At 42.9% G+C, this 16,127-nt stretch overlaps 1 protein-coding gene across 4 annotated transcripts in view; it reads left to right on the plus strand.

Annotated features, from left to right (window-relative positions):
- Positions 1 to 2,864: 2,864 nt before the first annotated feature.
- Positions 2,865 to 16,127, plus strand: part of SF3B1 (splicing factor 3b subunit 1) — a 28,444-nt gene continuing 15,181 nt past the window's right edge. Inside the window, exons 1-7 of one of the 4 annotated variants that reach the window (XR_010984903.1) lie at positions 2,865 to 2,949; positions 12,504 to 12,682; positions 12,867 to 12,971; positions 14,161 to 14,275; positions 14,804 to 14,835; positions 15,537 to 15,616; positions 15,769 to 15,907. Coding sequence is in view for 3 of the 4 variants with exons in the window: in XM_068119614.2 (XP_067975715.1) it covers positions 2,922 to 2,949; positions 12,504 to 12,682; positions 12,867 to 12,971; positions 14,161 to 14,275; positions 15,537 to 15,616; positions 15,769 to 15,942 (681 nt within the window). In the remaining variant the exon portion in view is untranslated. Of the gene's footprint in view, positions 2,950 to 12,503; positions 12,683 to 12,866; positions 12,972 to 14,160; positions 14,276 to 14,540; positions 15,166 to 15,536; positions 15,617 to 15,768; positions 15,943 to 16,127 lie in introns of those variants that run through there. The other 3 variants (XM_068119614.2, XM_068119617.2, XM_068119615.2) reach the window with 3 other exon arrangements.

Below are 16,127 nucleotides of genomic sequence, written 5' to 3' on the forward strand. Positions count from 1 at the left end.
CGTAATGTGTTATGATTTAAATGTTGTCTAGAAATGCTATTTTCATAAAGTAAATAAAGGGTTTTTGCTTCGTTTTAGTTTTGGATGAGGGAAGGCTTAAAATGAGGTCATGCTGAACAAACTGTATACGTGTGCTTTTTTCGAGGCTGGTCGTAAAACCACGCCCACATGCGCTTGTTTTTTTGCGTAATGCAAGTAGAATGACATGAACCTATCGTTAACTATATATATTTTGTTTTAATCTCAGCAAACGCATGACTCTGTATAAACATGCTTTGGATTACTCATGTACACAAACCCATAAAATATATGGGTTTGTTTGGCTAAGCATACACTCTTCTCTTTGTGAGTTACAGTTCTGTTTTCTCGGAGCCCAGAAAAACAATTGATAAGGACGGGCTGACTCCCCCGAATGATAACGGTGGGAGGAACCTCTCCCAGTGTTGTTTGTTCCCTCGGAGATTTCCTGATAAAACGTGTCCCTATATAAATGGACTGGGAATCAATGTGTTTTCAGGAAGGCTTGACTTGGCATGTTCTTGCTGTAGATTGCTGTAGACGTCGGTCTCCTCCGGATCCGTATAAGTTGGTTATTAATAAAGCTGCGCCATTTTTCAGGCTATTTGTGGACTTCTTTTGCAAACGAAGAGCTGATTCTTCACACACATACATAGATATAATAGTGAGTAAACATGCATAAATGTCCATGATAGGTACATGAACATTTTCTGTACAGTGTATACAGTAACAAATATGTTGCATTTCAGAAATGAGCTGATGAGAGTGAGGCAAGAACTTTCAACTGTAGTTATACAAATAACAAGGCAAATTACTGTACACAGTCAAGTGTCAAAGCTTCATACTATTAAAAAAATTACCAGTGACAATAATTTTCACTATCATTAAGATCATACATGTCTTTGAAATATCTGGATGTTGTATGCTAATAAAAAAAAAAATCCAATTTATTATCATTTTCTACATAATATAAAGTCCATGTCTACTGATGACGAAACAAAATTGTTTTGGCTAGGAGCTTCCTTACTTTGGGCCCGGTAGCAGCATCTGTTTTTACCCTTCCTAAGTGGTAAAGCTTGATCTGTCCATACCGTGATGCAATTTTCTTGATCAGGCTGTGAATGTGGTTGTTGTCAATTGTAGTATCAAACTGGTGACGGTGCAACTGAGGAAATAAGTTCATGTGGCTTGTGTTCTCCAGAACTGAGGAAGAGATAGCAGATGTCACTCCACGGCCTTGAGGAAGCTTTCCTTGAGTTATTCTTAGAAGTCGCTGGAAACATTTCTCTGTTTCTCTACATACAGATACTACGCTAGCTGATGGCCTCTGCAGCCTCCCGCGATCTTTCATGGTGACAAAGTCATGAGCATTGCCATCAGAAGATGACATTGCATTGGCACATTCCATACAGTCCATATGCAGCCTAATAGATTTCACAATGTATCCACTGATGTAGTTGACAGCCGCATCCTTATATTCTGATAAGGGCTCAATATGTGGCATGTCACTGTAGTCATGATCTGTCTTGCTGGGTTGTCTGGGAATGAGATCATACTTTCGAGTAATGTTCATAGTTGTGACATCATTGACGCTCTCAGTGTGAAGAATGGCTGTGTCATCACGAAGAATACAGTTCCCAGTGCCATTTTTTATGTGATGTCTCATCAACAGGCGTTTGTATGCAGCTTTGAACTGTCTTGCAGTGGGGTTGTTGTTGAATCCTCCACGTGCTCTGAGGGCGGAAAAGAACAATTCAATGTGATCCTGAGAGAATTTATACGTTAGTAGGTATTTGAGTGGGGCATCGGTTGGTGCGACAAGTTCTTGATACATGTTTAAAATGCTTCTGATGCTAACAACGAAGCCAACAAAACCAGTCTTTCTTGGTCCTTCACACATTTTCCTACCAGATCCATCTTTGAGACCGAGAAGGAAGACTTCAGCATCATGCAATCGTTGTTGAATGGATGCATGGTTGTCCCCTTTCAATGGTGCTTTCAGCCCCCTTCCAAACGGATTTCTGCTGTTTAAAGCATCGAAGGCTGAATCAACATGCCGAAGAAACTCTATAGTTGCACTGCAGCCCTGGAATTGTGGAAGTTGAAGTTTTTCTTCGCAATATTGCAGAGCATCAGCAACACTGGCACTGAATATTTGTGCTGCCAGGTTCACTTTCATTTTCTGCGTTCTCCACTGAATGTGGGCATTTTTTACCTTGTTCCCAAGTCGGAGTCCTTCAGATCCTTGAAGTTTGTGAAGCTCTTCAATGTATGTCCATTTCACACTTTGACCATCCTGCGTTCTAAAAATCCCACCATCTGCAAATGAATTGCGAAGTAGTTTCAGCATATGGCAGACGTCAAGTATCACATATACGCGCACGGAAGGGTCAGCTGGGTGTGGAAATGAAGGATCCATTCCATTGATGTTCACGTTTGCTCCTAGTACCTTCATCATTGCAATATGGCAGGATGGCCCATCGCACGTTAATGACACAGCACGTACACCAATGTTATTCAGTCGCAACAGACATCACCGAAGTGAAACAACTAAGAACAAATGTGCAATTATGAAAGAAATCTCTATATAAATCTTGCAAGATGTGTACGTCGTTCAATCACAGCGATACAAAAGCAATACGCTTTTTGCGTGACTAAATCCCATAATGCATTGCGATCCCGTGGCTTCATGTAAAACTCACTGCCTATGGGCCTTTTGTGTGTGTGTTCGCAGACTGTCCGTTCCACGTAGTGTTATAGTTCAGTGGTTCCACCTCACCGACGATCGCTCCATCGCCGGATGTCTAAACCGGAAACGACGACGGCCACAGCGCGGTCACGTGACCGGCAACATTTCCGCCCGACTCCATCCGGGAACTTCACGTCCGACGTGCTTCGTCAAGATGGAGGTCCCCGCGAAGTCTCACGAAGGTGCCTCCTTGTTTACCACGAATTATAGACCGGGTACATGTTGAATGTTTGGAAAGGAGCGAGGGAAGCATTTCGCGTTGTGCACCGTCTCTATGCCAGTCGGTTCGCTTTGCTTTGGTGGTTGTTTTGTTCGAGGGCCTAGCGAGCCTCGCGTGGAATGGCGGCCGTGACGACTTATTTATTTGTTTTGTGTTTACTTGACGTCCGTTTGGCGTTTGCTGCCATTGTGCACTATTCACCTTTAATTCCAGGTACCGCCTACCGGTGTTGCTTAGATTTCGAGCTCGTACCTTTGTTCTCATCTCTTTATTTTTCTCCTTGTTATTAATATTATCCTCTCGAAGATAACCACAAATCCACAATACATCAACCTTCGAGTTTTCCGTTTGCATTAAAAATAAATCTGCATCTTGCACGAACGATGGTAATATATATTGTGGGTGTATAAATATCGATTTAAGCGTAACTTTACCTGCCCATATTTTCACCATTAAAGGGCCCTCGATATATCATGGTGTGGAGGTGGAGGAGGAGGAGGAGGAGGAGGAGGAGGAGGGGGAGGAGGGGGGGCGTGTGCCCCTTTAAATGAGATGAGGGGTGATGATGGTGAAGGAGGAGGAGGGGGCGTACCCTTTAAATGAGATGAGGGGTGATGATGGTGAAGGAGGAGGAGGGGGCGTGCCCTTTTAAATGAGATGATGGTGGAAGACGGAGCGTGCCCCTTTAAATGACATGAGGGGCGATGGTGAAGGAGGAGGGAGCATGCCCTTTTAAATTAGATGAGGGGTGATGATGGTGAAGGAGGAAGAGGGAGCGTGCCCATTTAAATGAGATGAGGGGTGATGATGGTGAAAGAGGAGGAGAGGCCGTGCCCATTTAAATGAGATGAGGGGTGATGATGGTGAAAGAGGAGCAGAGGCCGTGCCCTTTTAAATGAGATGAGGGGTGATGATGGTGAGGGAGGAGGAGGGAGCGTGCCCTTTTAAATGAGATGAGGGGTGATGATGGTGAAGGAGGAGGTGTGCCCTTTTAAATGAGATGAGGGGTGAAGGAGGGGGAAGGGGAATGCCCTTTTAAATGAGATGAGGGGTGATGATGGTGAGGGAGGAGGAGGGAGCATGCCCTTTTAAATGAGATGAGGGGTGATGATGGTGAAAGACGAGCAGGGGCCGTGCCCTTTTAAATGAGATGAGGGGTGATGATGGTGAAGGAGGAGGAGGGAGCGTGCCCCTTTAAATGACAGGGGCGATGATGGTGAAGGAGGAGGAGGGAGCATGCCCTTTTAAATGAGATGAGGGGTGATGATGGTGAAAGAGGAGGAGGGGCCGTGCCCTTTTAAATGAGATGAGGGGTGATGATGGTGAAGGAGGAGGATGGAGCGTGCCCTTTTAAATGAGTTGAGGGGTGATGATGGTGAAGGAGGAGGGGCGTGGCCTTTTAAATGAGATGAGGGGTGATGATAGTGAAGGAGGAGGAGGGGGCGTGGCCTTTTAAATGAGATGAGGGGTGATGATGGTGAAGGAGGAGGAGGGGCGTGGCCTTTAAAATGAGATGAGGGGTGATGATGGTGAAGGAGGAGGAGGAGGCATGCCCTTATAAATGAGATGAGGGCTGAAGGAGGAGGAAGGGGCATGCCCTTTTAAATGAGATGAGAGGTGATGATGGTGAAGGAGGCGGAGGAGGGAGGGTGCCCCTTTAAATGACAGGGGCGATGATGGTGAAGGAGGTGGAGGTGGCGTGCCCTTTTAAATGAGATGAGGGGTGATGATGGTGAAGGAGGAGGAGGGAGCGTGCCCCTTTAAATGACAGGGGCGATGATGGTGAAGGAGGAGGAGGGAGCATGCCCTTTTAAATGAGATGAGGGGTGATGATGGTGAAAGAGGAGGAGGGGCCGTGCCCTTTTAAATGAGATGAGGGGTGATGATGGTGAAGGAGGAGGATGGAGCGTGCCCTTTTAAACGAGTTGAGGGGTGATGATGGTGAAGGAGGAGGGGCGTGGCCTTTTAAATGAGATGAGGGGTGATGATGGTGAAGGAGGAGGAGGAGGCGTGCCCTTTTAAATGAGATGAGGGGTGATGATGGTGAAGGAGGTGGAGGTGGTGTGCCCTTTTAAATGAGATGAGGGGTGATGATGGTGAAGGAGGAGGTGTGCCCTTTTAAATGAGATGAGGGGTGATTATGGTGAGGAGGAGGCATGCCCCTTTAAATGAGATGAGGGGTGATGATGGTGAAGGAGGAGGAGGAGGGAGCGTGCCCCTTTAAATGAGATGAGGGGTGATGATGGTGAAGTAGGAGGAGGAGGGGGCGTACCCTTTAAATGAGATGAGGGGTGATGATGGTGAAGGAGGAGGAGGGGGAGGGGGGGGGGCGTGTGCCCTTTTAAATGAGATGAGGGGTGATGATGGTGAAGGAGGAGGAGGAGGAGGAGGGAGCGTGCCCGCCCCTTTAAATGAGATGAGATGAGATGGGTGATGATGGTGAAGTAGGAGGAGGAGGGGGCGTACCCTTTAAATGAGATGAGGGGTGATGATGGTGAAAGAGGAGGAGGGGGGAGGGGGGCGTGTGCCCCTTTAAATGAGATGAGGGGTGATGATGATGGTGAAGGAGGAGGAGGAGGGAGCGTGCCCCTTTAAATGAGATGAGGGGTGATGATGGTGAAGGAGGAGGAGGAGGGGGCGTATCCTTTAAATGAGATGAGGGGTGATGATGGTGAAGGAGGAGGAGGGGGCGTACCCTTTAAATGAGATGAGGGGTGATGATGGTGAAGGAGGAGGAGGAGGGGGCGTGCCCTTTTAAATGAGATGATGGTGGAAGACGGAGCGTGCCCCTTTAAATGACATGAGGGGCGATGATGGTGAAGGAGGAGGAGGGAGCATGCCCTTTTAAATTAGATGAGGGGTGATGATGGTGAAGGAGGAGGAGGGAGCGTGCCCATTTAAATGAGATGAGGGGTGATGATGGTGAAAGAGGAGGAGAGGCCGTGCCCTTTTAAATGAGATGAGGGGTGATGATGGTGAGGGAGGAGGAGGGAGCGTGCCCTTTTAAATGAGATGAGGGGTGATGATGGTGAAGGAGGAGGAGGTGTGCCCTTTTAAATGAGATGAGGGGTGAAGGAGGAGGAAGGGGAATGCCCTTTTAAATGAGATCAGAGGTGATGATGGTGAAGGAGGAGGAGGAGGAGGAGGAGGGAGCGTGCCCCTTTAAATGACAGGGGCGATGATGGTGAAGGAGGTGGAGGTGGCGTGCCCTTTTAAATGAGATGAGGGGTGATGATGGTGAAAGAGGAGGAGGTGTGCCCTTTTAAATGAGATGAGGGGTGATGATGGTGAAGGAGGTGGAGGTGGTGTGCCCTTTTAAATGAGATGAGGGGTGACTACAACATACTACTACAACTGCAACATACTACTACGACAACATACCACAACTACAACATACTACTACGACTACAACATACTACATACTACGACTACAACATACTACATACTACTACTACAACATACTACATACTACTACTACAACATACAACACTACTATTACAACATACTACATACTACTTCTACAACATACAATACTACTACTACAACATACTACATACTACTCTTACAACATACTACTCTTACAACATACTACATACTACTACTACTACATACTACTACTACTACATACTACTACTACAACATACTACAACTACAACATACTAAAAGGGCCGTGCCCTTTTAAATGAGATGAGGGGTGATGATGGTGAAGGAGGAGGATGGAGCGTGCCCTTTTAAATGAGTTGAGGGGTGATGATGGTGAAGGAGGAGGGGCGTGGCCTTTTAAATGAGATGAGGGGTGATGATGGTGAAGGAGGAGGAGGAGGCGTGCCCTTTTAAATGAGATGAGGGGTGATGATGGTGAAGGAGGTGGAGGTGGTGTGCCCTTTTAAATGAGATGAGGGGTGATGATGGTGAAGGAGGAGGTGTGCCCTTTTAAATGAGATGAGGGGTGATTATGGTGAGGAGGAGGCGTGCCCTTTTAATTGAGATGAGGGGTGATGATTGTGAAAGAGGAGGAGGGAGCGTGCCCTTTTAAATGAGATGAGGGGTGATGATGGTGAAAGAGGAGGAGGTGTGCCCTTTTAAATGAGATGAGGGGTGATGATGGTGAAGGAGGTGGAGGTGGTGTGCCCTTTTAAATGAGATGAGGGGTGACTACAACATACTACTACAACTGCAACATACTACTACGACAACATACCACAACTACAACATACTACTACGACTACAACATACTACATACTACGACTACAACATACTACATACTACTACTACAACATACTACATACTACTACTACAACATACAACACTACTATTACAACATACTACATACTACTTCTACAACATACAATACTACTACTACAACATACTACATACTACTCTTACAACATACTACTACTACAACATACTACATACTACTACTACTACATACTACTACTACTACATACTACTACTACAACATACTACAACTACAACATACTAAAAGGGCCGTGCCCTTTTAAATGAGATGAGGGGTGATGATGGTGAAGGAGGAGGATGGAGCGTGCCCTTTTAAATGAGTTGAGGGGTGATGATGGTGAAGGAGGAGGGGCGTGGCCTTTTAAATGAGATGAGGGGTGATGATGGTGAAGGAGGAGGAGGAGGCGTGCCCTTTTAAATGAGATGAGGGGTGATGATGGTGAAGGAGGTGGAGGTGGTGTGCCCTTTTAAATGAGATGAGGGGTGATGATGGTGAAGGAGGAGGTGTGCCCTTTTAAATGAGATGAGGGGTGATTATGGTGAGGAGGAGGCGTGCCCTTTTAATTGAGATGAGGGGTGATGATTGTGAAAGAGGAGGAGGAGGCGTGCCCTTTTAAATTAGATGAGGGGTGATGATGATGGTGAAGAAGCAGGAGGAGGAGGAGGCGTGCCCTTTTAAATGAGATGAGGGGTGATGATGGTGAAAGAGGAGGAGGGGGCGTGCCCTTTTAAATGAGATGAAGGGTGATGATGATGGTGAAGGAGGAGGAGGGGGCGTGCCCCTTTAAATGAGGTGAGGGGTGATAATAAATACATTCTACTACAACACAATACATACTACTACAACTGCAACATACTACTACGACAACATACCACAACTACAACATACTACTACGACTACAACATACTACATACTACGACTACAACATACTACATACTACTACTACAACATACTACATACTACTACTACAACATACAACACTACTATTACAACATACTACATACTACTTCTACAACATACAATACTACTACTACAACATACTACATACTACTCTTACAACATACTACTACTACAACATACTACATACTACTACTACTACATACTACTACTACTACATACTACTACTACAACATACTACAACTACAACATACTACTACTACAACATATTACAACTACAACATACTACTACTACAACATACTACACACTACTACTACAACATAATACATACTACTACAACATACTACATAGTACGACTGCAACATACCACAACTACAACATACTACAACTACAACATACTACTACTGCAACATACTACAACGTCTACAGCCTACTACTACAACATACTACTCCTGCAACATACTACATACTACTACTACAACATACTACTACTACAACATACTACTACAACATACTACTACTACAACATACTACTACTACAACATACTACTACTACAACATACTACTACAACATCCTAATACTACAACATACTAATACAACGACAACACACTAATACAACGACAACATACTACAACGACAACATATTACAACGCAACATACTACAACGACAACATACTACAGCGACAACATACTACGACTACAACATAATAATTCTACCACTATATACTAATACTACTACAACATACTAATACTACTACAACATACTAATACTACTACAACATACTAATACTACTACAACATACTACTACTACAACATACTAATACTACAACATACTAATACTACAACATACTAATACTACAACATACTAATACAACGACAACATACTACAACGACAACACACAACAACTACACCCACTACAACGACAACATACAACGACAACATACTACGACTACAACATACTACGACTACAACATACTACTACTACAACATACTACTACTACAACATACTAATAGTACAACATACTAATACTACTACAACATATGATGACTACAACATACTAATACTACTACAACATACTACATACTACTATGACTACAACATACTACTACTGCAACATACTACATACTACTACTACAACATACTACCACTACAACATACTACTACTACAACATACTACTACTACAACAACATACTACTACTGCAACATACTACTACTACTACTACTACTACTACTACTACTACTACTACTACTACTACTACTACTACTACTACTACATACTACTATGGCAACTTGGCACTACTACTACTACTACTACTACCACCACTACATACTACTACTACCACTTCATACTTCCACAACATACTACTACTACCTACATACATACTACCTACATACATACTACCTACATACTTACTACCTACATAGTTACTACCTACATACATACTACCTACATACATACTACCTAAATACTTACTACCTACATACATACTACCTACATACATACATACTACCTACAAACATTCTACCTACAAACATACTACCTCCAAACATACTACTTACAAACATACTACCTACATTCATACTACCTGCATGCATACTCCCGACATACATACTCCCTACATACTTGCTACCTATAAACATACTACCTATAAACATACTACCTACAAACATACTACCTACAATCATACTACCTACAAACATGCTACCTACACTCATACCACCGACATACATAATACATACATACAGACATACCTACCACCTACATACATATTACCTACATACATACTACCGACATACTTACTACCTACATACTTACTACCTACATACATAATACCTACATACCACTAATACCACAACATAATACTACTTACATACTTGCTACATAATACTTACTACATACATACTTAATACCTACATACATACGACCTACATACATACTACCTACATAAATACTACCAACATACATACTACTTACATTCTTACTACCTACATACATACTACTTACATTCTTACTACCTACATACTTACTACTTACTTACTACCTACATACATACTACTTACATACATAATACCGACATACATAATACCGACATACATACTACCTACATACTACTACTACCACGACATACATACTACCTACATACATACTACCTCCATACTACTACTACCACTACTTACATACTACCTACATACATACTACCTCCAAACTACTACTACCACGACATACATACTACCTACATACTACTACTACCACGAAATACATACTACCTACATACTACTACTACTACCACGACATACATACTACCTACATACATACTACTTACATACATAATACTGACATACATACTACCTACATACTACTACTACCATGACATACATACTACTACTACCATGACATACATACTACTACTACCACGACATACATACTACCTACATACATACTACCTACATACTACTACTACCACTACATACATACTACCTACATACATACTACCTACATACATACTACTACCACTACATACATACTACCTACATACATACTACCTACATACGACTACTACCATGACATACACTACTCACAGTAAGTTAGGGATATCGGCAGGTTCTTCGGTGTGGTTGATTTTGTGTAATAATTATGTTGAAAAAAGTTGTTGGTCCTAATTCTATGGTTATTAATGAGTGTGAAAAAACACAGCATTCTTGATTTCAATACCATAACCCTGACCCCTATAAAAAAATTAACTCACTCCCACAATATCCTTAACTTATTGTGAGTAGTGTACATACTACCTACATACGTACTACCAACATACATACATACTACCTAGATACATATTAGCTGCATACAACTACTACAACTACATACTTACTACTAACATACTACCACTACATACTTACTATCTACATACTACCTTCATATTATATACGACCGACATACTACATACTACCTTCATATTTACTACCTACATACTTACTATCTACATACTTACTGTCTACATACTTACTATCTACATACTTACTATCTACATACTTACTATCTACATACTTACTATCTACATACTTACTATCTACATACTTACTATCTACATACTTACTACCTTCATACTGCATACTACCTTCATACTACCTTAATACTTACTATCTACATACTTACTATCTGCATATTTGCTATCTGCATACTTAGTATCTACATACTTACTATCTACATACTTACTATCTACATACTTACTATCTACATACTACATACTGCCTTCATACTACATACTACCTTCATACTACCATAATACTTACTATCTACATACTTACTATCTGCATATTTGCTATCTGCATACTTACTATCTACATACTTACTATCTACATACTTACTATCTACATACTTACTATCTACATACTTACTACCTTCATACTGCATACTACCTTCATACTACCTTAATACTTACTATCTACATACTTACTATCTGCATATTTGCTATCTGCATACTTAGTATCTACATACTTACTATCAACATACTTACTATCTACATACTTACTATCTTCATACTACATACTGCCTTCATACTACATACTACCTTAATACTTACTACCTTAATACTCACTATCCGCATACTTACTATCTACATACTTACTATCTACATACTTACTATCTACATACTTACTACCTTCATACTTACTACCTTCATACTACATACTACCTTCGTACTACATACTACCTTCATACTACATACTACCTGCTACCTTAACACTTACTATCTACATACTTACTATCTACATACTTACTACCTTCAAACTTACTACCTTCATACTACATACTACCTTCGTACTACATACTACCTTCATACTACATACTACCTTAATACTTACTATCTACATACTTACTACCTTAATGCTACATACTACTTTAATGGCCCCAATTATTTCCACATTGTGTGTCGGTCTGCGATTATTTCAGGCCAAAGTCTTTCACGAACTGGTTGGCTACGCCTGATGTTCCACTGACCGTGATTTGGGAAGGAATCTGTAATTTGTACAGGGTCCCTGTTTTAACTCACTTGCTCTTCGAGAAAGATGACTTGGGGTTTTTACGGTCAACTGGCTGCCAGAGCTTTCAGACAGGACACCTGACGGAACGTGCAACTGAGGGACGGTGAACACATTGATGTCTAGGATTGCATGCGAAACGCCAGGGTGGCAGTTCATAGCTGAGTCGGGATTCACGCCCATGCAGCTCAGAAGCGAGTGTGCTACCTGTAGGCCCAGTAAGATGTATCGAATGCCGTGTGCAGTATTGTAATTACTATTTCCAACATTTTATTATCGGTATAAAGTAATGGCAGTTTCACTGTATGGATGAATGATTTGCTCTCATTACCCAGATATTGATGCCCAGATCAGGGATCTCCAGGTAAAACGCAAGACTCTGGTCGAGGAGCCAGACAAGCAAACGGCAGTTGGACTTGATTCTACTGGCTACTATGACCAGGAAATCTACGGTGGAAGTGACAGCCGTTTTAAGGGCTACGTCACCTCAATTGCTGCCAATGAGCAAGAAGAGGTATTCCTCAAAAATAGCCGAAGTTGGTAACGTTTACATTGAATGTTTTATGTTTGGCGCGTCCTTTGTGTTCACATTGTGAATACGGTCCAACCCTATTCTCGGTTAAAGACCTTTTACACCACGGAAGTGTTTACTTCATCCATGTGGTTGTTGCATTTTGTTCCTGTTTTTCTTTCCAAAGGATGATGATGATATTGGACCTGCACCATTGATTGGAGGAGGCAACAGGCAGGCTTACCACCCACCTGCTGCCTTGCTCAATGACATCCCACAGGCAGCTGAGATGGTAAGTTTTATCGGGATACAATTTTCAAGGTATGCTACCTGTCTCGAGAGTATTTAAAAACCCTTCACAGAATGCTTCCGACATGGAGAGCATTCCCTTTGTGGTGCTTTTTAAGGATCAGACGTTTCTCCCAGCATTGCATGAATTGGGTGCCGTCCCTCGGATGGACGTTAAAGATCCCACGGTGTCCTTCGTGAAGAGTAGGTGAGCTATCGCCGACTCTCTGGCCAAATTACAAATTCCTGCCCAAACCGACATATCGCATCAACGGCACAGCCGCACCCTCAGCCAATGATGCAACCCCACAGCAATGTGTTGCACACGAAAGAAGAAGATCAATCAGCTGTGCATCTCTTATATCTTTGTTAATCGTAAAAACTCTCCCCATATTCCGCCCCTCAACTGTCATTGGTAAAACATCGATTTTAGATGATTGGGATGTGGAATGACAGTAAGACAAAGACAGAGCCCCCTCACGTTTTGTGCAGCACAGTTGACGTGTCTGCATTTGTCGTTACCTCCGCCACTGTAGGTGGATGGAGGTTATGTTTTCACCCCGTCTGTTTGTGAACAAGATATCTCCAAAAATTGTGGACGGATTCGGCGAAATTTGGCAGAGAGGTAGTGTATGGGACAAGGACAAAATGATTCGATTTTGGTGAAGATCCGGAATCGGATCCGGCTACTATAATTTTTTGAGTGATTCTTCACCATTGGGAAGAATTGACAAAATTTGAGGACAAAAACTATATCTCATCTCAGGATAGGATATCTCAGGATAGGAAAGGATATCAGGATATCTCAAAAAGTTATGGACGGATTCGGACGAAACTTCGTGGACAGGTTGTGAGTGTGACAAGGACTAATCGATTCGATTTTTGGTGAAGATCTAAATATGTATTTGGATACGAGAATTATTTAATTTTTAAGTGATTCTTCACCATTGAGAGATCGGGTGAAAAGCGATTATATAACATAATATTAAAAAAAGTTATGGACGAGTTGTGACTAAACTTGATGGACGAGTTGGTTAGGTGACATGAACAAGCCGATTCGATTTTGGTTCAGGTCCGAATCCAGATCCGACCTATCAGTGGGATACAAAACAAACTGTTCAGCCTGGCGGAGGTGTGTGCTCTACCGAGTTCCGTTCTAGTTTATCCGCCGATTTCCTTTTCCTGTCCCACAGATCGATCCTTTTGCAGAGCACAGGGCCCCACGAATCGCAGACCGCGAAGATGAATACCGTGCTCGGAGACGCCAGCTCATCATCTCGCCAGAGCGCGTTGATCCTTTTGCCGATGGTATGTGCCGTGCCCTCGGCGCCGCCATTTACATCGTCGTTTGCCGGAAACAAAATTCAGTACTGATGACTCGTAATTGCACTCGCTACAGGGAACACATAATTGGTTGGCATTCTGTGGTAGTTTGCATTGTTCCGCATATTGTGGTTGTGGAGAGGTGGTTGCAGGTTTCTCGATAATGATAGGTACTTTTGGTTGATGCTTAATAAACATTTTGGTTCTCTCAAATTGAACAATACTTTATAATGACACATTTGAAAGCAAAGTCATGATTCTCTGCTAATATTTTTGTTCCTCTTGAGAAATGTTTAAAAATGCAATTTTTTTTATTCACTTTAAAAAAATTCTGCACTCCCTCCTCCTCCCCTTCCCCTCTGCCCCTCCCCTCATTTGAAAAGTTTTTCTAGTACTTGCTGGAAGCCTGCACCCAGCTTTAGGCTGAAGAAAAGTTGACATTTTGGGGGTGAGGGTTTGGGTGAGAGTTTCTGGCAGTAATACTAACTGTGCCCTTCAATTTCTTTCCTGCAGCTGGTACAGCTTTGACATACCAGGCCGAAAAGGTGCATTGCAAACAGCGATTAGATGGTTAAAAAAAATGAATGGAGGTGCTTTTTTTTTTTTCCTTAGTTCTTCGTTTTTAATGCTAAAATGATAGCAAGGAAATTGTAAAATTGTGAGCTGTATGCAATTGGCACTTGTAGTGTACCTGTAGGACTTGGCCTGGCTTTTGCAGCAGGGAGGTAAGAACTTTTGGAATGCATGCCAATTTTTAAGGCAGGCTCTCATCAGCCCCCTCCCAAGTGTTACTAATGTCACATGAAGCTGATTTTTCTAGGATGTCCTCAGCTGCCTGAAGGGGAGTGCGAAGAAGATCTGAACTCCCTCCCTACGTGCGTATCCAACTCTAAGCTGCCCTCTGACAGGGTGGCCTACCCATCAAGGGGGGACCATGTTGTGTTGGTTGTGCCCCTGTATGCGGCACGGCTCATTGCTTCTCATAAGCCAGTTTGTTAGGTTCGTTGTTCGGTCAGATAGGCAGGAGTCGTGCTATGTAAATTGCGAAGCGTCATTTTATTGTGAAAGTGTAACGGCGATGTTTCAAAGTCTTGATTCGCGTAGACAGCTTTGGCCAGAAGTCTTGGGGGTGGGCACTGTGGTCTGTGCTTCATGAGCGAAGGCAGGGTGCCAGCCGCATGGCGGGGGCTGTTGTGAGGGTGCCAGATGTTGATGGACATCGTGCGGCATGTGCCCGGTCTTGCAGGTGGAAAGACACCGGACCCAAAGGTGACCGCTCGCTCGTATACAGATGTCATGCGAGAGCAGCACTTGTCCAAGGAAGAGGTGAGGCAGGCCTCTTGAGCCATTTTATTCTTAACAAATTGATCGTAATTGTGGCAGCCCGAATTGTGTACGGCATTAATCCTTAAAGCATTATTGTTACTTTTTTTGGAGTCCTTTTCCAATGGTGTGTTTGTTTCTCATCTCGCCTTTAGAGGGAAATTCGACAGCAATTGGCAGAGAAAGCAAAGGCCGGTGAATTAAAGGTAGTCAATGGCGCAACTGCAGCCGCACCAAAAGAGCGAAAACGTCGCTGGGATCAAAGCCAGCCTGATCACACCCCCAATTCCACACCCAAGAAGAAGATGTCCAGTTGGGACCAGGCTGAGGTAACGTGTTGTGAATTTGATGCTACGAGTGAAAACCTGACTTTAGGGATGGCATAATTCCACCACAATTGGTGTATTTCAGTTTGACCTGTGATACATATTTACAGTGAGAGAATCTCTCCACCCTGAATCTCCGGACTACGAATATATTTCACTGCCTAAAACTTTCCTGTACACCATGCCCC

Source organism: Myxine glutinosa, chromosome 6 (genome assembly GCF_964187855.1).
Source record: "Myxine glutinosa chromosome 6, kmMyxGlut1.1, whole genome shotgun sequence".
Lineage (NCBI taxonomy): Eukaryota > Metazoa > Chordata > Myxini > Myxiniformes > Myxinidae > Myxine > Myxine glutinosa.